The sequence below is a fragment of the Anarrhichthys ocellatus genome, unplaced genomic scaffold (assembly GCF_004355925.1).
Source record: "Anarrhichthys ocellatus isolate YVR2014 unplaced genomic scaffold, GSC_Weel_1.0 scaffold27, whole genome shotgun sequence".
In the NCBI taxonomy this organism is placed as follows: Eukaryota; Metazoa; Chordata; class Actinopteri; order Perciformes; family Anarhichadidae; genus Anarrhichthys; species Anarrhichthys ocellatus.
Genome location: NW_022280057.1, coordinates 1,064,168 through 1,091,966, shown reverse-complemented (window position 1 = coordinate 1,091,966; position 27,799 = coordinate 1,064,168). Strand labels below are relative to the sequence as shown.

Here is a 27,799-nt window from a genome sequence, read left to right as displayed (position 1 = left end):
CTATTCTGACCCACAATCCTCTGCGCAGCGCAAGAGGGTCAGAGTTCAAGGTGAATGTTACGATGAAGTAGTATGTCCCTATTGTATGCATACTGCATGCAATAGTACTTGCTTTCTGAGGGCAGCTGTAGTATGCACTAAAAGTAAAATAAGAGTGATTCGAAATGCAGTGCAGGTTGATATTTGTGTATGCCAACTGCTGGAACTGCATACTAGCATGATCAGTATATAAAACATACTGTATGGTATTAGTGTGTTGTAGTATGTGGCTTTGGAACAAAACTCATATTTAGACGGTGAGCAGAATATTTGCTTATTGCCACAACACACAAAGTAAAGCTGAGGATGATGGTAATGTCATTAGTTAAATGAAGTACTGGACAATTTCAAAGTTTGACCTGATGGCAAAATACAAAAGTTGTCAAGAAATTTCACCCAAAACCACAAATGTCAATTTCATTGTGGAACTAGAGGAAATGTAATCACCAAAGTCATTTGTTTCATCATCTACGCACCATGAATGTTTGTTCCATGAGATAGATATATTTCAGTCCCCAACTAACCGACTGACATTGCAATCACACGAGACATGCCGCTAATATGGCTAAAAACAAAAATCAATGACTGCTCAATCAAAACAACAATAAAAACTATATGACTCAATATTGGTCCAAATGGCTCAGTGATCACCTGTTTCCCATTAATCTGTATATTGAATTAGGGGCGGTGATCCAGTATTTATTGGAACAAAAAGTTCCAGTTGGTGTCAGGCAGCAGGATGGAGTGGGAGGCAGAGTGTGACAGCTCAATGATTTAATGACCATGTTGAAGAAACAAATAAGCTTACAGATACATTTAGTTGGGTGGGTTGACAGGTAGGTGCAGGCAGGCAGGTTAGCAGGCAGGTACACGTGGCTCAAAAGCAAAGAAACTTCAACTATGTGACAACTGACTGGAGAAAGGGGGATGCTATATATGCTGCACGGCTTATGAGGAAATGAGGTGCAGGTGGGGGGATGGGCAGGGACGCGCAGGTGAGGTGATTGCAGGATCTGGAATAGAAAGAAAGTCTGAAGCCCTCTTGTTGACAGGTGAAGAATAACACTGGAGGGGTCTGGGAAAGTGGAAATGTGTCTGAAGATAAGGGACAGAGAGGCAGAATGAGCAGGAATCCTCACAATTGAGGCGGACATTGTGCCAATTGGAAAGATTTAAAGGAACTTATTTTTATGAGTCTTTTAGCATAATTGTATCTGAAGTGTCCTTCATCCATCTGTTTTGACTTTGAATGGACAAAAACATGAAAAATGCCAAAGAACAAGACCAAAGCAGACGCCAAGTAGACTGCCTCAAAATATCCTTGAGTAAATGTCCTGCATACTGAGCTGCACAAATCATTGATTCCATCAGAAATGTTATTCCTCTCTCTGCTTTTTATTGATTTTACAATACACTTTGTTTACCAGCTATAGTACACAATACGCAGTTCTATCTAATTATTGTGGAGAGCGTGCATCATCAGGTCTCCTCAAAGGTAGAATTAGTCCTTGCAGGTCCATGCTGCTTTTGTAACTGAGGCCAGAAGGTCAGTCTTTGTGTACTTGTGACAGCAAGGACAACAAACTGACTTATGTATCAGCTACACTATTAAAATAGATTTTCTCAAAATAAGCTAAAGTACAGCTTACAGAGGCTCTGTAACTCCCTCTGCTGGGTTAGCTGATCAATAATAATAATAGTTCAGATGTAATCACTAGGATAACATTGATGAACAGCATCTTCACATTGGCAAGAGAGTAAATGATGGGCACATCATGTCCAGGACAGAAATGTGACAAATGTTTGACGTCTGGGTATGAGAACAGAGGATATTGAATTTTCTCTTTTCTCTCAGAAAAATCACAATACTTATGATTTACTTGGTGCTTCTTTCATTTGAACCCTTTAGCTAAAAGGCAGTGAATAAAGTATTTGGTGAATCATTTATTATGAAGTTTTATTGATTTTTTTTTTTAAATGGCTTGCCCTCAGTACGATGCTAAACATCTGAAAGGAGCTGCAGAGATGCCAACGGTAAAGTACATTTGAAAGAAAATGAATTCCCAACCTGTTTTATAAATCATATGTGATGTCAACAGAAAATGAAGAATCACATATGAACTGCTTACATATAATAAACAAATAATGCATTTCAGCCCTCTGCTTTACTCAAAATGTCTTAATATGATGGAATACAGAACATGCAGCTACTGCAACATAGAAAACTGTTGTTGAAGCAACACACTGTGGAGCGCTTCTGTGATGAGGGATTTAATCTAAATCACAAATACCTGATACATCTATCTTTGCTCTACACGCTTCTGTGAGGATCTAGGAAAAACATATTTTCGACCTCTAGGACAAGCAGATTTAACATACAGTATATAAGATTGAGGGTATTCACATTAAAGCACATTACAGTCATGACTTTCTAATTACCTTTTGACGAGTTAGAATGAACCATTGACAATCTAATTACAGATTTCTCCAATTTAGTTTTGAATCACAATACAACTTAATGGTGCATTCGTACTACTCACAATTTAATTAAAGATATCTTAAATAAAAAATAAAAACACTAAATATTAAATCCAAATTCTATATGGGGGCGTCTGGTGGTGGAGTGTTTAATATATATATATATATGTATATATTCACATTGTAATTATGATTAGTCATTAGAGATTGTCAAGTGAAACCTTTTACTTGTAAGCTGTCACCGAATGAAGAAGCCCCACAAACATGGAACAAACATGGAAACCCTAAATTAACCGCCTGAGATCAGAAAATCTAAAATCGATCTTCAACTTGTTACTTGAACTGCACAGAAATGTTAAATGGAAAAAAAATCAACTAAACTGAAAATCATCAATTAACAAAGTAATTTACATGTCATATTGTTAGCTTATTAGTAAGAGCCATTTCTCCGTTTCTCAGCTCAACAAGGACCTAATTAAAGTAGCAGCATCAGCACATGTGGGCTCATTCCGCTGTCACAGCCACATAAACAACTTAAAAGCAGCTAATTACAAGACAATAAAGGCTTTCCACTGAGAGTATGTGAGCCATACAGTGCTTTCTTTATGGAGGCACAACTATGTGATGACATTTGCTCGCTCTATCACCTATTGATCAATACAGTGATGCAACGTCTTGGCAAGAAGGTCCGCCATAACACGGCATTCCCTTTCATTTCATCCCCACAGCCTGCACTTCATAACCAAGTCTCTTCAATGTTGTGACGCTGGCGAAGAAGGGAACGTGATGGATTGGTGTCAAAGCTGTGGGGAGCCATACGTCAGACAGAAAGCACAAGCTGCCCATCTGTCAACAATCTCAATTAACCACTTTACAGATAGAGGCACGCTGCTCTTTTATGCAGCGCTGGGAAAAAACAACAAGGATCTCTATCACGACGGTGGGGGAGATCCCATTTTTACAAAAAGAAAACCGTGTATTCAAGTGAGCTGGATTGCTCCATCCATCAGCGGGGAAGGTGGATCAAATTGAAATCTGACATTTAGAGCCCCAATGCCTTTGCTCGCTGGCACTGATATGAACTATGGCAAGTGACAAATTGTTTGTATCAGGCCTGTCCCTGGGGGAAGCCTCTGATAATGTTTAGGGTTGAAATAGACACCCTTGACATTTCACTGAAAGGTCAGGTTTTGTGTCAGTTAATGTTCCCTGTTTACTTGCAGCCAGCAGACGAGGATTATTGTCTTAATTTGGGTTTGTGCCCACTCGTAAACGTTGCCTCCTTCGTTTTGACTCCTCTCAATATCAGGACACAAGGAGTCGTTCACAGCAATGACATGACTGGAGCAAGATCACAGGAGGGTTTAACTGAGGCCGTCTGCTGATATAAATAGTGTCTCCTCCATAAAGTTAAACTCTCTTGCAACTCTGTACGAACTTCCCAAAAGCTGGTTTCATTAGCAAATAATTATTATGCAGTAGTCTCCTTAAATTACTACTAAATGGCAAAGTATTGCAATAAATACAAAGCTCGTCACTCTCTCTGCGTGTGTGAGAAGATCGCTGACAATTTCACAAGGAAAAACATCCAGGATTAATTTGCTTCTGTAAGCAGGGTGTCTGTTTACAGCTAAATTAAGAGACCTATCTGGAATTAATTTAACACCAGACAAATTAGTCTCTTGGATCCGGTTATAATAAACAGTGTGAAGCTGCGTCGATATGTACATAGTCCTACATTATTGCTGATAGCGTGTGTGGCATTTCTGTGGGGTGGGGGGTAAATTGGGCAATTTTCTGCTGGAAAGCAAATGCAAATAGATATCATGGGTATTTGTTGATTTTTCACTTACAGTTTTTATGGTTTTGCAGAAACACCTGACTTTATTTTGGACACAAGATGATGGTTAATGCCCTCAATTTATCCATGAATGCCCTCATGAAAAAATACTGTAGCATAAAGGATGACTTTACAATACGAGGACATTAAGACGCAGGTATAATCATTGCAGGTCAAAAGTCACTCGTGGTTAAAAAAACATACAGACATTTGTTCCAATGTTTCCAGAAACAAGAAGAATATCTTGTATCACTCTGTGTCGGCTCAGTTAAGGCCTTTATGATTACATTTTCTGAGTCATTCAATTGACATTTAAATGTGTAGATAAAATTCCTCAACACAGCATGGAAGGTGGGAACATTACGAGTCACAAACATCATTAAATGCCACCTGAATCTTTTTCATTTTGGCTTTACGTTTCATTATGTTTCAGTGTTAAGGAACGTCACGAGACATGCTTATTACGCTGTCATGTCATGTCAGCTGACATCATGTTTTCACCTGACTCCATCAGCGGACTTTCAGCGCTTCCTAGTTTGTAGTTGAAACGCTATTGGACAGTTACAGGCGCATTTCGATTCTATTGGTCCAGAATTACGTCAATCGTTCATGGGGCGGGCTGAAGGCGTTTAAAACGAGGAAATGGATACAAATTAAAACACAGGCGCTTACTGTCATTGTCGTGCGAAAACTGTCGGGTTTAAAAGTCAAAATGTGCAGAGTCGCGTGTCTCCTTGCGCTCGTCGTTTTAGTCAGCCCCGCTGCTGACGCGTTGGACAATGGTCTCGCGCTGAAGCCCACAATGGGCTGGCTGCATTGGGAGAGGTTCATGTGTAACATCGACTGTGACAGGGACCCCAACAACTGCATCAGGTAAGAGACAGCTGAGCTGCAGTTTTATTTTATGAGAAAAACTACAACTCCTCCTCTTTTAATCATCTCATTTATGCAATGTCTGTTAGAAAATCACTTAAACGTAAAAAAAACGTAAATGAACGCTCTTATGTAGGCCCCCGTGTGCAGGAAGTGACTATATGGGGTTTGTAAACTAACAAACAAATCTATGGGGTAATAACAAAAGATGAATCCTAAACATGCAACTGTAAGCGTGGCTTATCTCAGAATTATAACTACAAACTGATTACATGGTCATTATTTTTAATGCAATCATTATTTCTTAATTATGACAGCTTGTAATTATCTTGTGATCTTTATTTCATAATTGAGAAACCGTCTCAGGAAATGATAGCTGAGACACGTGATTGTAAACAGAGTGGACATTTGATAAGACAGGACGATAATGACACCGCCTGATTTCATTTACCTTTGTTTGTTCTTTGGTTTGAGGCACTGGGAGATAATAATGTCATGTGAAATGTGATAAAATAAATGTGCCAAGCACTTTGTGAACAAGGAACATAAAAGCATGCACACATGTCAGACACGTTAACGGTAATATGGTCTCGTACAGGCATGAACCCGATTCATCGGGGGAAAAAAGACAATAGAAAACATAAGGCTGCAACAAACCATTAGTTTCAACATCAACCTGCCAATTATTTTCTCAAATAATCAATAGTTTTTGAACACAGTGAAAATTGCACATCAATATTAGGTACTGTAAAACCCAAGGTGGTGTCCTCATGAGTCTTGTTTTGTTTGACTTGCTGACGAGACCCAAATATATTCAATTTACTATAATGTAAGATCAGCCAATGCAGCATATATATATATATATATATATATATATATATATATATATATATATACATACATAGATGCTAGGTCATTCTTAGGGCTGCAGCTAATGATTGCTTTCATTATTTATTCATCTGCTGATTATTTTTCTTGAGTAACTAATTCATACTTTAGTCTATTAAATGTGAAAAAGCAAGATAATAAAGCTCATCACGTTTTCAGAGCCCAAAGTGAGAAACCAGATCGATATTCAGTTCAAAAGATATTCAGTTTACGATCACATGTTTGTCACTAAATCAATCAATTATCATAAGAGTTGCAGATACAAATCAATTAATCGACTAACGATTGCAGCATTGGTCATAATAAGTTAATAGAGTCTCTTTTTGTTTACTCAAATAACTCACTTCTTTTGCACAGCAAACATTTTTTTCTCCTAGAGAGAGCTGGCCAACAAAGCGTTGCCTGTTGGTTGGATTGTTATTGTGTCATACCGGTCGACAATGAACAACAGAGAGACTGGCATCATGAGAATAACATATTTGTGTCTGCCATATTGCTCGTGCACATGACATCGAACACTGGCATCTGAACTGATACTATCGTCCCCGCCTGTCTCCTGCTGTTGCCCTGGCAGTGAGCGTCTGTACATGCAGATGGCAGATGTGATGGCGAAGGAGGGCTGGAACGAGGCCGGTTACGAGTACGTCTGCATCGACGACTGCTGGCCCTCCCACCAGCGCGATGCCCAGGGCCGCCTGCAGGCAGACCCAAAACGATTCCCGGGGGGCATCAAGAAACTGGCCGACTACGTGAGTAGTAGATATAAAAGAGGCATGGAGACTCTGGGTGTGAATACTCTATTAATGCCATAATTCCTCCATAGGCATCAAAGAGAGAGGCGTTCAGAGAGACTTAAGAGAAGCGAGAAATACTTTCAATTCTCTTCACCAGCTGGAAGAGGGCAAAAATGAGAGTGTGCACTTGGATATGACTTGTTGTATTCTAGTTTCCAGGCTATGGGCTGCATTATGAATAGTATACACAGTTATATAATGGTAAACTATGTCATATTTAACACATATTCCCTTTGATGTGATTCCACGGGGTGCAACGTCAACAAATCTGTGGTGCAATGCGTCTAACTTTGGAAATCTTTGACAAATAAAAAAATTAAAGTGAGAGTTAAATAACTCTCGGAGTAAAAGTGATTACACAGTCAGATTACATATTCATTACACATCCATCTGAGCCGACCTGAAGTTATTTACATAATGAAGGGGAAAGGACCAGATGTGGAACCCAGGTTTCGGATTTCATGCCGGTAGAAATTCAGCACCTGGAGAGCCAGGGGAGACACGTAGGCACATATTGGTCTCGTGTAGGAGTGCGCCGTCGTTCACACTCTCTGCTACAACTCTCTTGAGCTGGAGGCCACTGTGACAGGCTGGTTCCTACACGGGCTGCTGAAAAGTGACGTTCACCAGGAAATGGGTACATTTGGGCCCACGAAGGCAGAGCTGTGTCCTGTGACAGAGGCACCAAGTTTCTCGCTGTGCAACATCGCCACCCACTGGTAGAATATCCATATCCTGCAGGGCACAAAGGTCTGCACACTGTTAGGCTCCAAATAAATAGTGTATCTCTCGTTTTAAGGCAACGTTTTGATCTGTAAGATCTTTTAAAAAGAGGCCTCCTTTTCAGTTTTTGAGTATCTTTGCCTGAATGTCTGCAAACCGTCCCTCTTCAAATATCCTGCACTTGTAAGCTCCATCAATGAAATGTATTTCTCTGTCTTCAGGTCCATTCTAAGGGACTGAAGCTGGGCATCTATGCAGATGTTGGGAAAAAGACCTGTGCTGGATACCCAGGCAGTCTTGGTTACTATGAGACAGATGCTCAGACTTTTGCTGACTGGGATGTGGATCTGCTCAAATTTGATGGCTGCAATATGGACTGGACCTTGCTGGGAGAAGGTGAGTTTAGAATTCTGAAGTATGATTTTTAATTATTTGAACATGGCAACGAACGAACAATATCCCCAATTACTGCTATGTATTTCACCAAAAGCAAATACTACTCAAAGGGGCTGATTGATATGTATGTAAATGAATACACATTCAATTAAATCTTTATCTGGGTCCATATTTTGGTTCTCTGATTCCGAACCTCCACGGACTCAATAGACAAGCTTTTTTATGGGCTTTAATCTAACACGTTATGATTTATTCTGGTTAAGGATACGTGAACATGTCAAAAGCACTGAACAAAACCGGAAGAAGTATCCTGTACTCCTGTGAGTGGCCTTTGTATGAGTGGCCTTTCCAAAAGGTGAGACGTTGTTTTGACTTTACAGCACTTTGAATTAAAACAACATTTTAGCGATTTTTTTTTTTTTGTTTGTTTTTTTTAATAGCAAAAATGCTCCAGCAAGGATTTTATGCTTATCTTTATCATTTTAGAGATGGGAAATCATAACAGTAATCTTTCACAATTTTTTGATATTTTTTTTGCCTTAACAATTGGTAGATTACTTAGTAAATAAAAAATAACTTTAAATCTTGACATGCATTATCGGTATCAATCATTATCGGTTTTATCTTCCAACATTCGACCCACACAATAGTAAAAACAAATATGAATACTTATTAACGATTGTCCACTGCTTGATGACGCCATACATCATGTTTTATTTGACATAAGAGCATTGCTGTGCCTGCAGCCCAACTACACAGCCATTCGAGAGGCCTGTAACCACTGGCGCAACTTCAATGACGTGTACGACTCATGGAGCTCTATCAAGTCTATCTTGGAATGGACCGCTTCTCATCAAGACGTTATCGTCCCCTCGGCTGGACCTGGAGGATGGAACGACCCCGATATGGTACTCTGCTCTACTCCAGCCCTTATATACTCCTGTTTGACCTTAACCTAAGCAAACAACCAGTGCACTTCAAGCTGTATAATCATTTTAAAGAGGAAAAGTTGTAGGAACATTTTAATCTCATTTGTTTTCTTGCAGGGAGATAGATGAGATCGATACCACCAGTTAAAGTCACGTATCACAATTATATCAGTTTATTTCCCAAAACGACAAACCATTCCCTTAAAATGCACCATCTTAGTTGAAGCTTCTGTTATTTACATTTTTATAGGTTCAGTTAATTATTCACTCCAATAAAAGGGTTAAATTAGTTTGAAAACCACAACGTATAAAAGAAAAGATATATCCTAAATTGCGTTATTTTCCCATTTAGCTCGTGATTGGGAACTTTGGCCTCAGCCATGCCCAGCAGGAGTCTCAGATGGCATTATGGGCCATCATGGCGGCCCCTCTGCTGGTGTCTAATGATCTGAGGGACATCTGTCCTCGCTCCAAGGAGCTGCTGCAGAACAAACACATCATAGCCATCAGCCAGGACCCGCTGGGCAAGCAAGGATACCGCACTGTCAAGGTGGGTGAGAGGTGACAGAGTATAAACCCCTCCTGGAATCAGCATTAATCGCTAAATATAAATGCTAAATGCTCTGGTCAACTTAACAGAGCCTCAGACAAACTTACGACTTCTAGCAATGATCTTCATTTTATCATGTGTGGGTGATGATCAAACTAATAATGGCAATTCAAAGTGTGGAATCAAGCATAACTTCTCCTACAGGTGGACACTTTTGAGGTGTGGGAGAGGCCTCTGTCTAAGAAGAGACTGGCCATCGCTGTGCTGAACATGATGGAGATCGGTGGTCCGCGAGGGTTTTTCCTAAGAGCGGTTCCTGGCTGGAAGATCTGTGACCCGCAGTGCAACCTCACACAGGTCCTGCCTCAGTACAAGGAACTGGGTGTTCAGACTCCACATACCAAAGTGGTCGTGTCTGTCAACCCCTCAGGCACAGCTCTACTGACCGTCACTCCCATCAGCGGAGACTTCACGGGGCTCAGTGAGCTCTACTGGGAGGACACGGCTGTGAAACGCAACCACATAATTTTGTAATCCTTCGGTGGCTTTGCACTACCGATTTGTCGCTTTTCCAAAAAAAAAAAAAGTCTTAATTTAAAAAAGGGAAAATGTTTTATAGTTTACTTGAATCCTCCCAATACTATGAATATTGTACATCAGCTCCTTTTTAATCATGTTGAATAAATTCCTGGTAATTTAAAATAAGTATTTTTGAACACATGCTGGGAATTGTCCAGACGCTGCCTATTATAATAATAATAATAATAATAATAATAAAAGACAAAGCTTGAATTTTGCAAACATGACAAGCATATTGAAACTAGAGGCAAAGGAAAGAGCCAAACTCCAAATGTATGTTTTAATACATTTATTGAAAATGAAAATTTCCTCCAGGAAACTGGCCCACAGCTTAGAACTGGATGACCTGGCCCTGCAAGAGAAAAACAAATTATTAGAATGATGCACAAGCAGAGTTAAATACAAATGTGTAAATGACATGTGGTTCACTCAAATACAATGAATTCACAATCTACTACGAGGAGAATAAAACTGTTTCATTATCTTCAAATAAAGAGTGTATGTGATCATGTTCACCTCACATGTCATCTTATTGTGATCCAAAGATGTTGGGTTAATGTTGCACTGTCAGGTACATGAAGACCCCTAGACAAAGATGCTACTCTGCTATTTACATGTTGTCCATTCATCTCATAAAACCACCCTAAATGTCAAGAGCAAGATCCACCACAAGCTAATCAGTGTGAAACGAACACTTAAGGAAAAGTTTCTTCAGTTCACCAAGGAACAAAATAGCTGAATTGTTCTTCGGTTTTGCATTTTAGTATTAAAAGGTGCCACAGTTCCACTAATTTTGAGGAACATTTGTTCTTACTTGACCCTATCCAGACCACAAATTCACAAGCAAGATTAAAAACCACTTGCACCAAGTCTTTCACGTCAGGTAAAAACTACAAAAACTGATATTTACAACAAAATAGTTTATTTTAAAGCAATTAGCAGATCTCCTAAAAATTTGACAGAACTGCATCATGAGGCCAGAAAGATAAGGGACAAGTCCCTTATCTTATGGAAGGAAGTGTATGTGCACCCACAGTACAACTCGTATAAAGTGGTGGTGAATAAGATCTATTAAATATAAAATTAATTAACTGTTAAGATAGTGAGTTAGACAACAGGTAAAGCTAGCCGCAGAAGATTTAGGATTTGAGGTGCATCAGTCTGCACAATTCAGAAAGCATACCTGAAAACAACCCATGACTTACAGTGCACTGCGGGAATTTAAAATCACTAAATAATACGACATCAATGACTCGTACCTTTCTCTTCTTGTCACCACCCAACTCGAAGTGCTTGCATCTCTTGATGGCCAGCATTCTCTTGGATCTGCAGTTGGGCTCGACACACTCAAGCCTCAGCACAATCTTCTTCGTGGTCTTAGCCTGAAAAGACAGATCATCATTGGGTCTGATTTCACTAACACACAGACACAAGACACATGGCAGATCTAACAGCACAACTTACCTTTTTTCTGAAGATGGGCTTGGTCTGTCCACCGTACCCGCTTTGCTTTCTGTCGTATCTCCTCTTACCTGCAGAACACATACAGTTCAGCTACATTTCATGACAACTCATTTACCATACAGCGATACACACACCACTATAAAAAGAGGGAATAATCACCCTGTGCATAGAGGGAATCCTTTCCCTTCTTGTACTGGGTAACTTTGTGGGGTTGGTGCTTCTTGCACTTCTTGCAGTAGGTTCTGCGGGTCTTCGGGACGTTAACCTGGAGAACACAAAAGATAACCCATGAGCATACCTGCAATAAATCTGGTAGCAGACTGAGAAACTAGTTCAAGCTCTACACATGACACGTTGGGAAATGAATTATATTGACACCCAAAGCCTGTAAATCAGATTACGGGTCGTTATTAACGGATCTTGGTTGACAACTGCTTAACATTTAAGTTGATTAGCTAGCTAGCTAGCTAGCTAAACGTAGTGCTCAACGGTTTTAAAACTTAAACTTCATCGACACTGTGTCACGTTAACGCATTTAGTAACATCCCGTTAACGGACAATAGTCCCGTGTTTAACATTAAAACGTAGCTAAGTGTTAGCGCCCCGGTCGGCGTAAAAGTAGGCGACACTAGCTAGCGAGCTAACATGTTAGCATTGTAGCTATTTAACGTGAATTAAACACGAAATGTGTAAACGTGTAACGCTGCAATAATGCATACGTGGGAATGATGGTGTTGGTCATAACTTTAACGTTGACTAACAGCTAACTTTAATGTATCTTAATAAAGAGGCCGGTTGAAGTGGACGTACGCATTGCAGAAGCAGCATTTCACCACAAACACCGCAAGCGGGAGTAAAATTACAATATAACAGCTTAAAATGTACATTAGGTGGATAATACTACCATCAGTATGTGTATCGAAAGATTGTTAACATATGTGAGTTAACTAGAAGCAGTAAGGATTCTTTAATTTGCAAGATTGAGTTAGATTCTGTAAAAGTGTAATGCGTGAGGAAATGTCTTACCATGGCTACGTCCCGATGCAGAGGAAAAGAGGACGTTACAGGCCGGAAGCTGGTCCTAATGTAGCCCTCCGCGGTGAACGGGTTGTATAGTGCGCCCCCTGGCGGCGGGACATGTCAGGAGGACTACCACAAACAACTCACCAAAAAGCTCAAAATTTAAATTTGGGAGTTATTAATTTAGTTTTTGTAAAACACAATGAGCAGACTTTTTAATGCCTGCAGAAGTTATCAGCTTGACGTTTGTTTATGTCTTGTTCCTGTAATACTGAAATTGGCAGCTTACCGAATAAGAAATCACCTTAAATAAAAGTGTGCTATATGCCCGACACAAATGGTTCTGCGTCAATGTTTAGCCCGCTTGCACTTATCACCACAACTGTCCAGAGGGCTGATATGAAAATGAGCAGGAAGAAAAAGGGGAAGTTAGCAGAGTCAATTCCTCTCTGTGGGTGGGTTTAAGCTTCTTGCATCACAGACTAACACATTTTATGGAAGGCGAGCAACTGAGGCAAAGGTTCGTATCACTGCTTCAAGCCTCAGCATCTGAAGTTGTCTGTCTGATGCTGTACTTTTTTGGGTGTCTGGGTAAGTGTCAAAGCTCTTTGAATGTAGGATGTAAGGTCAGGAACTATGTTTTAGCCATTTGCTCACTTAAGTATAAAAGATAAAAAAGCAGCTATAAGAATGCATTTCATTTGAAAGCCTTTGGACAAAAGTGTAGTAGTGAGTAGATTTGTGCGAGCACTGAATTGAAACCCATCAATTTTTAGTTTTTATGCAAATCCTAAATGTCTGTACTCACCACAAAACTAAATACATAAGTCAAACCATAGTGACATTATCTGCTAAAATGCACAGATGCTATATTTGTTTCTGAATGTTTTGTCGACAGTGACAGTGTATTCTGCTGTACTTTGCATGATTTTGAAACCCTTGTATCGACACATCTTGCAGTGTTATGTGGTTTGTATTTTCATGTGGTTAACTTTATAATCTATATGCATCACACATATCTTGAATCATGTGAATTAGTTAGCACGTTTATACATTCGAATTTAAGACATTAAGACAAAATTACCTTTATTTACATGCTACGAATCCCAATTCATATTTGTGTCTTCTGAAAATTGACCTCCACAGAACGCAGCAAATTGATGTGTTGTCATAATATAAGTGACAGAGTATTCTTTGTGGTTGGATACAACATTTACTACTTGTACCGAACCTCCACGTCACTCTCTTTTTCTCTCACTGTCTCTTTCTCTTAGACACGCACAAACACTCATACGCACACGTTTTCTTGCATGTGCCACTTATCTTTGAGGAAACGTCAGGAAAGAGAGCATCGTGACAGGTTCCTGTAAAAACCAACTCTTTCATGATATGGTTGTGTTTGCTGTGTCACGCGTAGAGGACATCATGCAACGCGGGCGAACGTTCATTAGACTTTATTTGTTAATACATTTGGCCCTTTTCATGTTTAAAACATGTTGCACTGCCTTGCACGCACCAAGGTAGTGACACAGACGGATATATTTACGGATTACAAAGATAATCACTTTAACAGCCACCTAAGCGAGAAAGGGTGAAGAGATATCAAAATATACAGTATGTTGTGATAAGATGATTTAATGAGCTTTAAACAGGTATTTTAAGGATACACTTTGGGTATTCTTGACTTTTGAGTTGCTGAAAAGTGGCCTTGTGCACAGTAAAAAGTGCATTTTTTTAGTTTTGTGACCAGTTTCATAACAGAGTCAAATGAATTGACATAGTTTATAGAATTTCACAACTTATAAACACTCAAGCAACTGAGAAAATGAGTGTTAGAAAGTGAGAAAAGTTGTTGTGCTGTGCAGAAACAGAAAGAAAAAAAGTGAGTATTGTACATAGTTGTAAATGTAAATGAAGTGGTGAGTTACCAGCACACATCACAGGTGAAACATACATCTTTAAATGTGCGAATGATACATTTGAGAGAATGAGATAGATAATGTCAGGTTGGAGTGCTGCAGGGCTCTGGGTTTCTTCTCCCTTCATGTTGCAGTTCAACAGTGATGCAACTTCCCTATCGGTCCGTCTGTGTCAGACACCGTGCGTTAACTCCCCTCAAAAAAGACACACAAATAAATCTCCTTCTGGTGGCCATGATACAGTGAAGCGTTTCAGTCGACTGGCTCCACTCGATCAGAGAGAAAGAGAGAAGGGATGCTACATCGGTGTGTTGATGATCCCCTATCAGAGTATGCTGACCTCTATACTCAACATAGTGATGTGAGAAAACACAAGGCGGCGAAGAATGAGGAATGAGTAAACAATGTTTCACAGAATGGGGAACACTGCTGTTGGTTTATGACAGCACGAACAAAACTGATAAGTATTGTCATTCTAGTGTGAAGAAATGTCATACTCACACACACACACACACACACACACAGAAGTGACAGAAGCTTCTGGTGGTGTTAAAGTTACAGTTCAGATGATAGAAGGAAGTGCTCACAAGCTGAAAATAGGCTGAGCTGAAGTGCAAACACATCTGACAGAGACAATTAGTAGTTCAGCTGTGTACCAAAGGGTGAGTTTGAGCATCTGATCCACGATTTACCTTGCAATAATGCACTATGACTCTCTACCATTAGTGCACTGCGTACTTTTCTAGTATTTTAGAATTATATGTGTTTTTGGCAGTGTTTGTTAGATGAAAAAACAACCGATCATATTGGGAGGAGTAGACAAGGGATTTTGGTGGAAATTCTTATCTAAAATCTCCTCACGCAATTTGATGTTGACCAAGATACAGTAGCCGAGGGAACCACATGTGACACATGGGGGACTTTTGTAATTGAAAAGGATGTCTCTGGCAGGAAAAGCAGGGCTTATGCAAACTACAGCTAATCACACGCTGATATGCGCTCGCATTCATGCTGCTCGTCTCTTCATCTCCTTCCACATAAGTGCCATTGCTCAGACACAATGACTTCTATTATGACTATTGACTTCAATTCTGTTCAAAGTCATTGAAAACACTGAAGTGTAAGTGCAACATAACCCAGAAGGCTGACTTATAGTGCTAAGCTAAGCTATTGCGGGAGTCAGTCACAGCTCTCAGAAAAGCCACTACTGCCTGAATCGATGAGCGAATGTGCCGTTCAGCGTTGCTCTGCCACAAAGGAAACAGTTGGGTGTTTTGCTGCTGTTATGCTTTACATTATTCCCTATTCTCTGTTCCCATGTAGATTAATGCTGACTGAATCATGTCAGACAATATACTGGAAGAAATCTTCATTAAACGATCGCAGCAGAAGAAGAAGACCTCCCCTTTGAACTACAAGGAGAGATGGTTTGTTCTCACCCAGGAAAAAATAGCCTACTATGATTTTGATTCTGACAAAGGGGTACGTATATGGACCTACAGAAAAACTTCATTGCAATAGCATCACATGTGTCTGTTGGTTACCTGACTGTTTCCTCATCTGGTAAGCAGAAGCGAAAAGGTTTCAAAGGATCAGTTGACCTCGAGAAGATCAAATGTGTGGAGACAGTCCAGCCGGAGCCCAATTCTCCGCAAGAGCGCATGTATGCTTTCCAGGTAGACATGTCTGTCGATTTATTTCTTTAACAGACAGGGACCCTTTAGACGAAGCTGCATCAATGTGTGAAAGTGCAGCCACGTCACATTCTCACTGGCCTAAAATCAGGATAACGTCTTTGCTTTCACTCGTATGCTAGTTTTTCTTTTGGAGATGGAGAGTGTTAACAAGACTTTTCTATGTTCAGTCACTGTGGTATAATAATGAAGCACAGGCTATATTTCTTTAGTCAAAAGCTATGTAGAAGCTGCGCATGGAGACACACACCACAACACCAAGGTTTCTCCTTGGCAGACAGAAATAGTTAAAAATGTGAAAGGCCATTGTTAAGAAGTGAAACCATCTCTCACACTCAGATGAACCGGGGGCTTTCAGTGACTGTGCAGGTGTTGCCATTACACACATGTTAACTCACACGTCAAGGTGGCATGAACAAGGTGTCTGGCTGGCATTCGCCATAAAGCTGCAGTGAATATTATCGCACGTTAGCATTTGTATAATTTTCCTTCAGCTTTTGTGACACTTATCGCAGTATATTCTGGTGTCACATGTATTAACTGAGCTAGTAACTTAAGAAATAGAAGATCACCCAATGTCTTGAATTGATAGACAACTTTGACAAAAAAAAACAGGTGATGAGTGTTTTCTTTTTCATTCTTGCCACAGATCGTTTACGACGAGGGGCCGCTGTACATCTTTGCAAAGACCGAAGATGCCCGGGCTCAGTGGATAAAGAAGCTGAAAGAAAGTTAGTATATGCATAGAAATGTACGAATGTTGTATACGTGTCTTGTCAGACACAGTGTTTCATGCAGTACATGCAATGTCAGACAATGTCTTAGCACCGCCCAGTGCCTGCGCCACAGAAGAGCTGGGTGCACATGCAAATCAAAATGTTGATTTAATGTAAATGTCCTGTGTCTATGTCGGTGCTTGTGCACAGTGGTGCGCTTCAACAAGGATCTCATGCAGAAGTACCATCCTTGTTTCTGGGCGGATGGGGTGTGGCTGTGCTGCCAGCAGGAAGTTAAACAGGCTATGGGTTGCAAGGTGCTGGATAGTAAGAACGGTGAGATTGGGATTATCTGTGGTTTGATATCGGCAACACTAAACTTGAACTTTTACCGAATCATTCCATTCATGTATAAAATGATATCATTAATAGGCTTTACATCCAAACCATCTCGGCGAAGGGGATCCAGGAAACCCCTTCCTCCCACCCCAACAGAGGTAGACGCGCAGTCCCTTTCGAATACTATTCACTGATTACACACAGTCGATTCTAATAACACATCCACTAATCCTGTGTTTTTCCAGGAGAAGTCTGTTCGGCCTTTACCTCCACAGCCCCCTGAGGCACCTTCACCCTCCGTGGGCATGACTGTCATAGCAGAGTATGATTACACATCCATGACACCCCTAGATTTGGAGCTGAGGAAGGATGAAGAGTACACCATCCTGGAGATGTCTGATCAGAACTGGTGGAAAGCCAGAGACAAATCTGGGTGAGAAAACGTTAACGCGAGAAGCTTGTGAAATTACTTAAAACAATGGCACAAAAAAAAAAGTTCTGGTGTTTGTGAGCGCTTCAGAGCTGGACTCTGAAGCGCTGCACATTTGCACGTTATTACTACATACAATGCATTTTTGTTTTCTGTTGCAGAAAGGAAGGATATATACCTTGTAATTATGTTGTGGAAGCCACAAATGGGCTAGAAAAATTTGAGTGAGTACGGGCACTATTGTACTGTTTCTCATGTCATCGTTCATTTATAATTATCATGGCAGCGCATTAACACTTGGTAAAGTTTTCTGTCTGCACATTAATGTATTTTTGATTGCTGAAGCAATAAATGTTGCAAAAAACAAATTCAACAAAGGTTCACATTCATTTTCACAGCTGGTATTCCAAGAACATGAACCGTAGCCAGTCAGAACAGCTGTTAAAGACTGAGGTAAACTCATTGACATACACACTGATACAGAAGACAGCTTTGATATGTTTGTGCACCTACAAATTAGTAGAACTTAGCTTGATTCAACTTTTTTGATTTGAATTTGTGTGTTGTTTCCCAGAATAAAGACGGAGGCTTCCTGATACGGGACTCCAGCAAGGCCGGGAAATACACCGTGTCTTTGTTCAGTAGGGTTGGCGGGTGAGTAAGCTCAGTGGTGTTACACTGCATCGACTGGTTCCAGTCATGTGTGAACGTATCAAAAGAAGAACTGTTTGTAATGAAAGCGGAAACAGAGGGCCACAGAGGGAGGGAGATGTAAATTATTCATGCAAAACCTGGACCAAACTGCCTGCAGCACTTTTTCTTCGCTCTGTGAGACAGTTGTGGATAAGGCGAAGAAGATCTTATGCATACATGAGAAATGATCGATGAAAACCTGCGGCTAAAGTGACTCTTCCTTTTCTCTCAACAGGGAAACTGGTGGAAGCTGCAAACATTATAACATCTGTACCACAACACAGGGACAGTTTTACCTGGCAGAGAAGCATAATTTCGGCACCATCCCAGAACTCATAAACTACCATCAGCACAATGCAGCAGGTTGATACAGTAACTGTGAACATAGATGAAGCAATGTTTTAAAGTATTGGATATTTGTAAAAGAATAATATACAATGAAATGTTGTTTTCACTGCGGGGAAAAGGAAATGACTCAACAGGGGGAAAGCAACACAATCACACAAACACAATATTAAAAAAATGGAATCAATCAAGAGTCTGTGCATCAAAAATGATGACCTGACAGGTTTTGTTATCTCCCTCACTAGGTATGGTTAGCAGGCTGAAATACATCGTATCGAACCGGGCACGGCCTCCATCAACAGTAGGGCTTGGCTATGGTAAGAGTATGACTATAACAATATACATTATTAATATATTCTCTTGTTTGTTCATCATGTTTGGTGATTAACCTCTGGTCCCTGATTAGAAATGGCTCTGTGTGAGCAATTTATAAACCTCCACTCTCTATTGCTGATGTACTAACAAAATGATCATTTGTTGACAGCACCATTAGTTAAAAGTAAAAGCAATAAAGCTCATTCGCTTTTGTGCCTATTTGCACCTCTAAAGCTTACAATTAACATGTTGTATCTTGTTTGCTTAATGCATACAAAGAAACTTGGTTTTATAGGGGGTTATTTGCAGGACTATTTCCTGGCCAGGAGCAGTAACATCACCATGATGTTGCCGAGCAATCAGTTGAGAATCCAGAAAATAGCAAAACCTCCAGCAAAAACCACAATGTGACAATTCACTTTTTGCATTGATTAAACAAAAATAATATATTGTGTTAATTAGTGAGCTTTGAAGGTGCTCGTTTGTTGCCTTTGGAAACAGTTAGACTCGCTGTTTCCCCCTGCTTCCAGACTTTATGCTAAGATAAGCAACTGTTGGCCATAACTTCATAGGAACATGATAGTGGTGTCCGTCTTCTCATCTAACTCTGCTACAAGTATGAAAGTGCTTCTCCATTCTGATTTTGCTCCAGGTGTGTGGGAGATTGACCCCCGTCTCCTCACCTTCATCAAGGAGCTGGGCAGTGGTCAGTTTGGCGTGGTGAAGTATGGAAAGTGGCAGGGCCAGCATGACGTTGCCATTAAGATGATTAAAGAGGGATCCATGTCTGAAGACGATTTCATAGAAGAAGCCAAAATCATGATGTAAGCAAAACTAAATGAGTCTGAATTTGGGCTGAACTGACCCTTTCTTTTTGGTCAATAAGCTGCTACACTTGAACTGACTAGAGTTGAAATGACAGTGATGATTTTGTGCGTGAGACTCATAAAACTCATGTGTCACACTGGGAAGTGTGGTTTATATAACTTCTGTGAGAAAACCCAACACATAATACTTAACTTCCTTCTGCTTTTGCTTAAACCAGGAAGCTTCGCCATGAAAACCTGGTCCAGCTGTACGGCGTGTGCACCAAACAGAGACCCATTTATATAGTGACTGAGTACCTTTCCAATGGCTGCCTGCTGACGTACCTCAGGGAAGGCCTGACGCAGCACCCAACGACTGTCCAGCTCCTGGAGATGTGTAAAGACGTCTCCGAGGGCATGGCCTATCTTGAGTCACAGCAGTACATCCACAGAGACCTGGTTAGAGACATAGATCTACTGTAGTGTGTCCAACTCTAGATCATTCTGTTGTGCTGGGATTAGGCATTTGAAGATAACAGTAAATGTTTAATGATTACACTTGAATCAAGCGTGTTGTTTGTTTTGTCCTCAGGCTGCCAGGAACTGTTTAGTAGATGGGAATGGCTCCGTCAAAGTGACTGACTTCGGACTTTCAAGGTAAAATACTTGGCACGAATTACAGGACACAATGACATTGGTGCCTGACAAAGAAACTGAAATATCTTGCTCTACTCTCAGGTCAGTGATGGAAGGCAAGTCGAGTACTGTAGTTAAGTAGAATTAAAGATGCTATACTTGAGTATTTATATTTGAATCTTATAATTTGACTCCACTACATTTATTTTACAGTTTTAGTTACTAGTTACTTTGTTTATTAAGATTTTACATGCAAAGAGAAGATCATCTTAAACAGTAAATAAAGTTAAAATTAGCTCCATCTCAACCAACTACAGCAGTGAAATGCTACATATAAATGAATACATAAGTAATACTTCTCACAGGGGCCATTTCTTCTTCGCAATGAGTACTTTAACTTGTGATACTTTCAGTACATCGAGTTGACAATCCTTCTGTACTTTTGCTTTTTTTCTGATGCAGATTTTGTTTTCGTGCATGGAGTATTTTTACACGATGGTGTTTGTACTTCCACATTTAAAGTAAAGGATCTGAATACTTCTCCAATCACTGCCTTAGGTATGTCTTAGATGATGAGTACACAAGCTCAGCAGGTTCCAAGTTTCCTGTTCGCTGGTCACCTCCTGAGGTCCTCCTCTACTGCAAATTCAGCAGCAAGTCAGACATATGGGCATATGGTGAGTAGACTGTGTTTTTCAATTCCCCACTGCATTTATGGTCAGGAATTAACATCTGCATTAAAGCATCATAACTTCTATAAATATTTAGGGGTTCTTCTGTGGGAGGTGTACACTTTGGGACGGCTTCCGTATGAGCGCCTTAACAACACGGAAATAGTGGATCAGGTGTCCCGGGGCCTGCGCCTCTACCGCCCCCAGCTGGCCAATGAAAAGGTCTACAGCATCATGACAAGCTGCTGGCTGGAAGTAAGTGAATTTAGTATTGAGCTGTGGGCCTCAGTAGAGGTCATGACAATCGTACAGAGTGATGAGAGAGGACGAAAACATTGTGTGGACAGCAACAGCAACCTCACAGCTTCTTTTTGTTTCGTTTTCAGAAAGCAGATGAGAGACCCACCTTTCAGGAGCTGGCGCTGACTGTTCAGGATTCGCTGTACGAGCTCCAGTAGATCTCAAAATAATCTCAACACACACTGAGACTTCTCTCTGGTACCCACAGAGCAGCATCTCCATCCGTCCCTGGAAAGTCAACGCAGCAACTTGAACATGGGGCTGCGCAGCCACACTGCTGTCCTCTGTAATGTGAATATACGTAATATGAATGCCACTGTAACTCGTCGATTAGAATAGCCTTCCTATTACATTACTAGAAGTATAGTCCTGCAGGGTAGCATTTGAAATGTGTATATTTTATTGACGGTTATCTTTATTGAATCCTGTGTATTGTATTCTGTGGAATCATTGTTAAATGTAAACACCTTTGCTTGTGGAAACAAAAGCGTTGTGAGAACATATCTATTGCACAAATAAAAGCCAAGTATGCCAGGCTTTGAAATGACTGAAACATCCTGTGAAATGAACATAACAACGTAAAAATGTGAAAACATCTGATAAACCTGTTGTTTTTGATGTAACAATACTTTTGCATGAATTGGAATTAGCTTTATTTTTTTAAATGAAATAATATGTAATCAATCTACTACTATTAGTAATAATGATAATACTGTGATGACGCCAGTCGCGTCAGAAGAACGCGCTCTGTGATTGGTTGAACTACTTCCTGCTTCCTGTCGTCCACACATACACGTGAAGGTCAGCATCAGAGCCATAAGGCTTCCATAATCAGAACAATATTGCTGTAACGACCGCTTTTTTTTTGCAAAATATGAACGGCCAGGCAGCGTCAGCCGACCCCCAGCTTCAGCAGTTCATCGAAATCGAGTCTCAAAAACAAAGATTTCAGCAGCTGGTGCATCAAATGACTGAGGTTTGCTGGGTAAGTTCAGCTTCACGCTAGCAATGCAGCTCTGCAGTTCACTTTTGTTACATATCTATATGAAGCTAGAGCTAACAGCGAGAATTACACAACAGTTGGGGATACTCTGTCTGTCTGGAACGCTGCGTTTGCAAAGCAAGCCTTTAAATCTTAATATTTCTGCAGACTTATGGACAGTAATACCCCGGGCCTGCTATGGCTGACGTTAGCCTCGAGGAGAAGAGTGTAGAAGATGTGGATGTAAATGTTTGTTTCCTCCGTGGAAACATACATGTTATCATTTAATCACACCTGACTGAAAGTAGACATTTGTGAGATCACGAACATGAGGGCGCAACCTGCTGCTGTACGAGTATAAAGTAGTTAATGATATATTATTATATTTCATTGTCTATATTGTGCATTTGATATTTACTCTGTTATTTCATTTACCTGTAACATAATTGCTGATGTAGCGAAAGAAAATCCCCTTGCAGGATTAATAAAATAACTAATTATCTATCTAAAAACTTCCCCGTCTGTTTATAATTAAAGTAGCTTAAAGAAATATAGTGCTGGGGTAACAGACTGATAACCAGTACTTGCTGTAACGTTAATAGTATAACATTCCTTTTTTAAATGGGATGTAGCCTACTACGTAATATACCTTGTGTCATCCGTTGCACCTCACCTGAATGACTTTGTCTCTGTCTCCAGGATAAATGTATGGATAAACCCGCACCTAAGCTGGACTCGAGGACCGACATGTGCTTCGTTAACTGTGTGGAGCGATTTATCGACACCAGCCAGTTCATCCTGAACCGACTGGAACAGACTCAGAAGGGCAAGGCCTCCTTCTCCGAGACCATGTCAGAATGAAAAAACACTGTCACTGAAAAGGACTGAGGAGACACACGCGCACACGGCTCGCGCTCCATGACGAGGCCGTTTTGTCCGGCCACAGCTGTCTGCAACGGACCGTCTGTTCAACTAGGGGAAAAAGGAACAGCATCAAGTGTTACTTTTAAAACAAAGTGCCTCAGATAAACACAATGTATGGATGCAGAAGAGTGGGGTTTTATTAGTTCTCCACTTAGCAGGACAGGAGTGTTGCGAAACGCTTAAGATAGTGGTCTGTTAATAACAGTCTTTTTTTTTTGTTTGTCAAAACTGAGCTTGAATGTGTGGGAGACTGCAGAGAGAGGGATGCATCCTGGACATTCAGCGTCAGCCAGCTGTTTTTGACAGCCACGAGGTCTTCAACCCACACACAGCTAATTTAAGAGAATTAACGGATGTCTTGACCGAAGAGGTGCAAGGTTTTGGACTGTACATATGCAATAAACATTATGCCAAATACTTCCAAGTGTAGTCAAGTAATGTATTTAAATTTTAATCATACACACATAAAAGTTCAGTTACACCAGAGATATGTTACAGCTTGGCACATGTTGGGAGTTAATCCACACAGGGGAAGGACATTCTTTGGTGCGGTTTGTATACAATACTGAGGTATTACAGTAACTCAAAAGAGGAATTATTCAAACGTGTTCAAAAACAAAATGATTGAAATGCATTCAGGGCAAATCATTAGTTTGCCTTTACATCGGTCTTAAGTCATACAATCGTACATCACCATGTATGCTGAGGTTAAAAGTGCAAACCTATGAATAAGGTTATTGTTTTCAGTAATTGAAGGCACAATCTGGTTTAGGCAGGATAATATTCAACCTTAAATTAAACTTAAAATACTGTATAAAAAAAATACACACAAGTGCAACAAGCAAAACAATTGTCCTGTTTTTTTAAACTGAAGATGTACCATCGTGTTTAACTAAGAATGTAAATTTAATATTAAATCCAGTGTGTTGATGCTCACTTTAGGCTACTTTGTTCATCCAGTGCATACTGCATTGTGTAAGACACTTGAAATTAACCTTACTTGTCACATTGTAAGGCTGGGATGTGCAGTAAAGCTTCAGATTTGCAAAAAGACAATTCTCTCAGCAGTGATGAGACTATTGGTCCTCCTCAAGGAGTTCTCTGGTGCGTTCCCCAGCCCCCCTTTGAGCTTCCTTCTCTGGGCAATTTATTGTCATCCTCTGCTTGGGTTTCGTGGCTGGGAAGTGCCACATAAGGCCTGTGCCCCCATGGAAAGCCCTCAGGACCCTTCCTCAAGTAGAGTGGGAGGGAATCACAGCGAAATGTAATGTCCTTGAAGGCGTGGAGGAGGAAGATCCCCAAAATGATGGTGAGGAACCCGCTAATTGTTCCTACTGCTCCGTCAATGGTCATACGCAACCATTCCTTGAAGAGAATGGCTGAACAGGCCATGACGGAGGTGGTGAAGAAGACGTAGTAGATGGGAGTGACTAAGGAGGTGTTGAAGATGTCGAGGGCTTTGTTCAGGTAATTGAGTTGAACGCTGATGCAGACGACCAGGCAGAGGACTAAGGACCAGAACAGGGGCTCCTTCAGCACTGCTGTCCCAGCAAACAGCTCCTTAATGCCAATGCCCAGGCCCTTGACACAAGACACAGACAGGGAGCCAATCACAGAGCAGATCAGGATGTAGACCAGCACATTCCTCTGTCCGAACCGCGGAGCCACAGCAAAGATAAGAACCAGGCTGCTTCCAACAATGCACACAGCAAATGCAATGAAACCTAGTGGGAGCATTCAAGAATGAGTTAGTACCCTGAAAAATCCATCCAACCCTCATCTAGGATTCAGTTTCCACAGCATGGTTAATGCGATCACACTGGTCCTACCTGGGTCTCTGAGCTTCTCAGCCATGGCACTGAGGGAAGCCACCTCCTCTTCCTGCGGCGCATGAATCACCATCACTGTGGAGCCCAAGACGCACAGCAAACAGCCAATCTTCCCATGCACATTCAGCCTCTCATTCAGGAAGTAAGACGAGAGCACCGCACTGGAAGGAAAAACAAATTATGCAGACAGCGAGTGACACATTTTGCTTTTATATCCTTAAAAGGAGAATTCTGGTGATATTCTATATATATTTTTTTATTATTGTCATCAATTCTCTGAAAAACCAACAATTCAATATTTTGCAACTCAAGAATTTCTGACTTCTCCATCTGTAGCTTCCAGCAAATAGTCAATTCATTCTTAGTGGAGGTAAATCTTCACAAACAAAACAAGTCGCTCAAAGTTAATTGAAAGGAAATTCATTATTGGACACTTTCACCTCTTTCAGACCCCGTGTAATGAAGTAGTCTGAAAAAAAACTATGCTACGCTAGGCTTTGTCCACACGTACAATGATTTTTAGCAGGATTAATTAATTGTTGGTTTGTGTTTTCTCATAGGATTTGTTGACAATAAGGAAAAATAAAGAATATCACCAGACGTACATGCTTCAGTAAGTAAGCATTGTAAGTAGGTTTTGGGAGTGCTAGAAGTATCGGAATCACACTCGGTGAGTGAATATCTGATAAGTCTTGATTTTGATAACATAAAACTGCAAAATAAACCTTGAAGAAAAAGACAGTTACCTTACAAGTACACTCAACGCTCCAAGAGGAGTCACCAGTGTGGCCGGCGCAAATGCATATGCAGCAAAGTTGGCGGCCTCTCCAGTTCCCACTAGAATACAAACACGACCATCAGTGTGCGTGCGCAAATTCATGGCTGGTACAGATGTTTAATGGTTGAACAATTATTCTCTTCTAACCCACATGTGCAAATGTGCACTTAAGAGATATGGTGTGGGTGCTGCATCAACTGCAACGTGACCAGTGAAAATACCAAACCCACAAGAACCTCATTTTTCGTCTTTGAGGAACAAAGAGCCGAGTGTTTCTGGGCATGGCTGGTAAGCAGTTTCACCAAGTTAAAAATTAAAAAAAAATAAAGCAGCTGACCATGTCACCCATTTGCGGAACTAAGTCTATAAATCATTTACTTACTTGAAATCAGTCCTGCCCACCACAGCCATTCCTTCAGGTAAGCATACCCCCCCTGACCTGTGAGATGCAGACATGATGCATTGATGCCTTTGTAACGGTTACAGGTTACATTGGAGGGTCATTAGCTTATTTCACCAAGAACGCACTTCTTACCAAAACTCCATTAATCCTAAAAAAAAGTCCTGTTAAGAGTTATTGGCCTTAAATATTTATAAAGTTTACATCTCCTATGATATTATTCTAATAGTCACGTGTCCATCAAGACATACATTCCTTCCTAGTGATATCTATAACGAGGTTAAAAATAAAAAACTTTATTACCATTTTATGCTACTTTACACTCGTACTATATATTAATATTGCATCTGTTTTACTCTTACATTGATATGGCAGCTACAGTAGTTACTTTGGAGATAAACATTTGACCATCTTACAAAATATGTGGACTAAACTATGCAACAAAACATAAAGTAGTTGAAATAGGCTCCAGCTATTTTGTTGTTTACAAAGTAATACATCAGTAATACATCAACATTGAGCAATGATTAGTCCCACCAACCATCCATCCAATTTACATACAACTAATTGGCAACTATTTTGAAAATGTATTAATCGTGTAATTTTAATTACATAAGGAAAATTGTCTTCTAAAAGTAATTATTTCATACTTGCTTTTTTTGTTATGTGATTGTTTGTTGATTGGAAATAAACAATGTAATCAACAGATGCTTCAATAATTAAAATAATCGTCAATTGCAGCACTATTTGCTCATATAACAGGCATGGGCAGTTCTGCAGCAATGAGTCGGCCTACTTCTACTTTTGATCATGACACTTCTATACTTCAAACTAACTTGAGCTGACCGGAAGTCAGTTTTGTGTTATTATTATTATTATTATTATTATAATATAATAAGGCTTTCAGTGAATGTACCTGCTCGCATTGAACCTTTGCTGGCCAATCGCAGCAGGCCTTTCTTCTTCAGGATGAAACTCGTACCGATGAAAGCGCTGGAGCTCACAGCCAGAGAGAGACCGATGTAGAAGTCCACACGGTTCACTTCCATCTGAAACACAACGATCACGTTTCTACACGTGCTTTGGCTGAATAACAGAACTTCTATAATGACAGCTGAAGCTCTCGGAAACTTCTCAGTCGAACAACAGGCACCCCATGTCACATGATGGGCTGACACGCTCTACAGCGACCATGTTGAAACCATCGTTTAGCAGGCTAGATATAACAAGTAATATATAACTGACAACATCTCTAATTTAATTTAGATTTAGTAAAGTGTAATACACTATTTAACTGCCACTTAAACACACAGCGAGTAAAAAGCCTTACCTTCGCCGTCGTTGCCCGACATCGAGGAAGCTGTAAGCAATCTGATTGGTGGTTGGTGTTCGTCACGCACTATGCAGCGTTTTGATTGGACCAGAGCCGTGGTTGTTGTTGATAGAAAC

At 40.4% G+C, this 27,799-nt stretch overlaps 5 protein-coding genes across 7 annotated transcripts; 3 read left to right on the top strand and 2 right to left on the bottom strand.

Moving 5' to 3' along the window:
- Window positions 1-4,987: 4,987 nt before the first annotated feature.
- Window positions 4,988-10,096, top strand: gla (galactosidase, alpha). The gene is made up of 7 exons (XM_031862598.1): window positions 4,988-5,230; window positions 6,693-6,867; window positions 7,857-8,031; window positions 8,295-8,386; window positions 8,778-8,939; window positions 9,313-9,510; window positions 9,715-10,096. The coding sequence occupies exons 1-7, from the start codon at window positions 5,070-5,072 to the stop codon at window positions 10,042-10,044; spliced, it is 1,293 nt and encodes a 430-aa protein (XP_031718458.1). The 5' UTR covers window positions 4,988-5,069; the 3' UTR covers window positions 10,045-10,096.
- A 267-nt stretch (window positions 10,097-10,363) lies between these two features.
- rpl36a (ribosomal protein L36A) lies at window positions 10,364-12,681 on the bottom strand. Its single transcript, XM_031862600.1, has 5 exons — window positions 12,580-12,681; window positions 11,713-11,818; window positions 11,554-11,621; window positions 11,349-11,471; window positions 10,364-10,441 (listed from the first exon to the last, which is right to left on the bottom strand). The coding sequence occupies exons 1-5, from the start codon at window positions 12,580-12,582 to the stop codon at window positions 10,421-10,423; spliced, it is 321 nt and encodes a 106-aa protein (XP_031718460.1). The 5' UTR covers window positions 12,583-12,681; the 3' UTR covers window positions 10,364-10,420.
- Window positions 12,682-13,066: 385 nt separating this feature from the next.
- btk (Bruton agammaglobulinemia tyrosine kinase) lies at window positions 13,067-22,012 on the top strand. Of its 3 annotated transcripts, XM_031862594.1 has the most exons (18): window positions 13,067-13,164; window positions 15,816-15,974; window positions 16,064-16,168; window positions 16,836-16,917; window positions 17,113-17,238; window positions 17,335-17,399; window positions 17,487-17,674; window positions 17,833-17,895; window positions 18,070-18,124; window positions 18,246-18,325; window positions 18,600-18,727; window positions 18,955-19,026; window positions 19,677-19,848; window positions 20,070-20,289; window positions 20,423-20,487; window positions 21,025-21,143; window positions 21,235-21,392; window positions 21,524-22,010. In XM_031862594.1, the coding sequence occupies exons 2-18, from the start codon at window positions 15,834-15,836 to the stop codon at window positions 21,593-21,595; spliced, it is 1,911 nt and encodes a 636-aa protein (XP_031718454.1). In that variant the 5' UTR covers window positions 13,067-13,164; window positions 15,816-15,833; the 3' UTR covers window positions 21,596-22,010. The 3 variants fall into 3 exon arrangements, with proteins under 3 accessions (XP_031718454.1, XP_031718456.1, XP_031718457.1); XM_031862596.1 differs by lacking the exon at window positions 13,067-13,164 and having other exon boundaries at window positions 13,176-15,974; window positions 21,524-22,012; XM_031862597.1 differs by lacking the exon at window positions 13,067-13,164 and having other exon boundaries at window positions 15,883-15,974; window positions 16,064-16,155; window positions 21,524-22,012.
- A 112-nt stretch (window positions 22,013-22,124) lies between these two features.
- timm8a (translocase of inner mitochondrial membrane 8 homolog A (yeast)) lies at window positions 22,125-23,760 on the top strand. Its single transcript, XM_031862601.1, has 2 exons — window positions 22,125-22,422; window positions 23,119-23,760. The coding sequence occupies exons 1-2, from the start codon at window positions 22,312-22,314 to the stop codon at window positions 23,278-23,280; spliced, it is 273 nt and encodes a 90-aa protein (XP_031718461.1). The 5' UTR covers window positions 22,125-22,311; the 3' UTR covers window positions 23,281-23,760.
- On the bottom strand, window positions 23,288-27,698 carry LOC116391740 (magnesium transporter NIPA2). The gene is made up of 6 exons (XM_031862599.1): window positions 27,681-27,698; window positions 27,267-27,399; window positions 26,333-26,389; window positions 25,919-26,009; window positions 25,173-25,333; window positions 23,288-25,067 (listed from the first exon to the last, which is right to left on the bottom strand). Exons 2-6 carry the CDS (start codon window positions 27,397-27,399, stop codon window positions 24,433-24,435), a joined length of 1,077 nt encoding a protein of 358 aa, XP_031718459.1. The 5' UTR covers window positions 27,681-27,698; the 3' UTR covers window positions 23,288-24,432.
- Window positions 27,699-27,799: the final 101 nt, after the last annotated feature.

Bases quoted from the DNA above. Each gene is read 5' to 3' on its own strand.
- gla (XM_031862598.1), top strand. From the start codon at position 5,070: ATGTGCAGAGTCGCGTGTCTCCTTGCGCTCGTCGTTTTAGTCAGCCCC. The intron at 8,940-9,312 runs GTACTCTGCTCT...TTTCCCATTTAG, and splicing joins GATGGAACGACCCCGATATG to CTCGTGATTGGGAACTTTGG. The intron at 9,511-9,714 runs GTGGGTGAGAGG...CTTCTCCTACAG, and splicing joins AAGGATACCGCACTGTCAAG to GTGGACACTTTTGAGGTGTG.
- rpl36a (XM_031862600.1), bottom strand. The intron at 11,622-11,712 runs GTGATTATTCCC...TGTGTTCTGCAG, and splicing joins GGATTCCCTCTATGCACAGG to GTAAGAGGAGATACGACAGA. The intron at 10,442-11,348 runs GTACGAGTCATT...TTTCTCTTGCAG, and splicing joins GTGGTGACAAGAAGAGAAAG to GGCCAGGTCATCCAGTTCTA.
- btk (XM_031862596.1), top strand. From the start codon at position 15,834: ATGTCAGACAATATACTGGAAGAAATCTTCATTAAACGATCGCAGCAG. The intron at 19,027-19,676 runs GTAAGAGTATGA...ATTTTGCTCCAG, and splicing joins AACAGTAGGGCTTGGCTATG to GTGTGTGGGAGATTGACCCC. The intron at 21,144-21,234 runs GTGAGTAGACTG...ATAAATATTTAG, and splicing joins GTCAGACATATGGGCATATG to GGGTTCTTCTGTGGGAGGTG.
- timm8a (XM_031862601.1), top strand. From the start codon at position 22,312: ATGAACGGCCAGGCAGCGTCAGCCGACCCCCAGCTTCAGCAGTTCATC. The intron at 22,423-23,118 runs GTAAGTTCAGCT...CTCTGTCTCCAG, and splicing joins AAATGACTGAGGTTTGCTGG to GATAAATGTATGGATAAACC.
- LOC116391740 (XM_031862599.1), bottom strand. From the start codon at position 27,399: ATGGAAGTGAACCGTGTGGACTTCTACATCGGTCTCTCTCTGGCTGTG. The intron at 26,390-27,266 runs GTACATTCACTG...TGCATCTCACAG, and splicing joins CAAAGGTTCAATGCGAGCAG to GTCAGGGGGGGTATGCTTAC. The intron at 25,334-25,918 runs GTAACTGTCTTT...TTTTCCTTCCAG, and splicing joins GCGTTGAGTGTACTTGTAAG to TGCGGTGCTCTCGTCTTACT.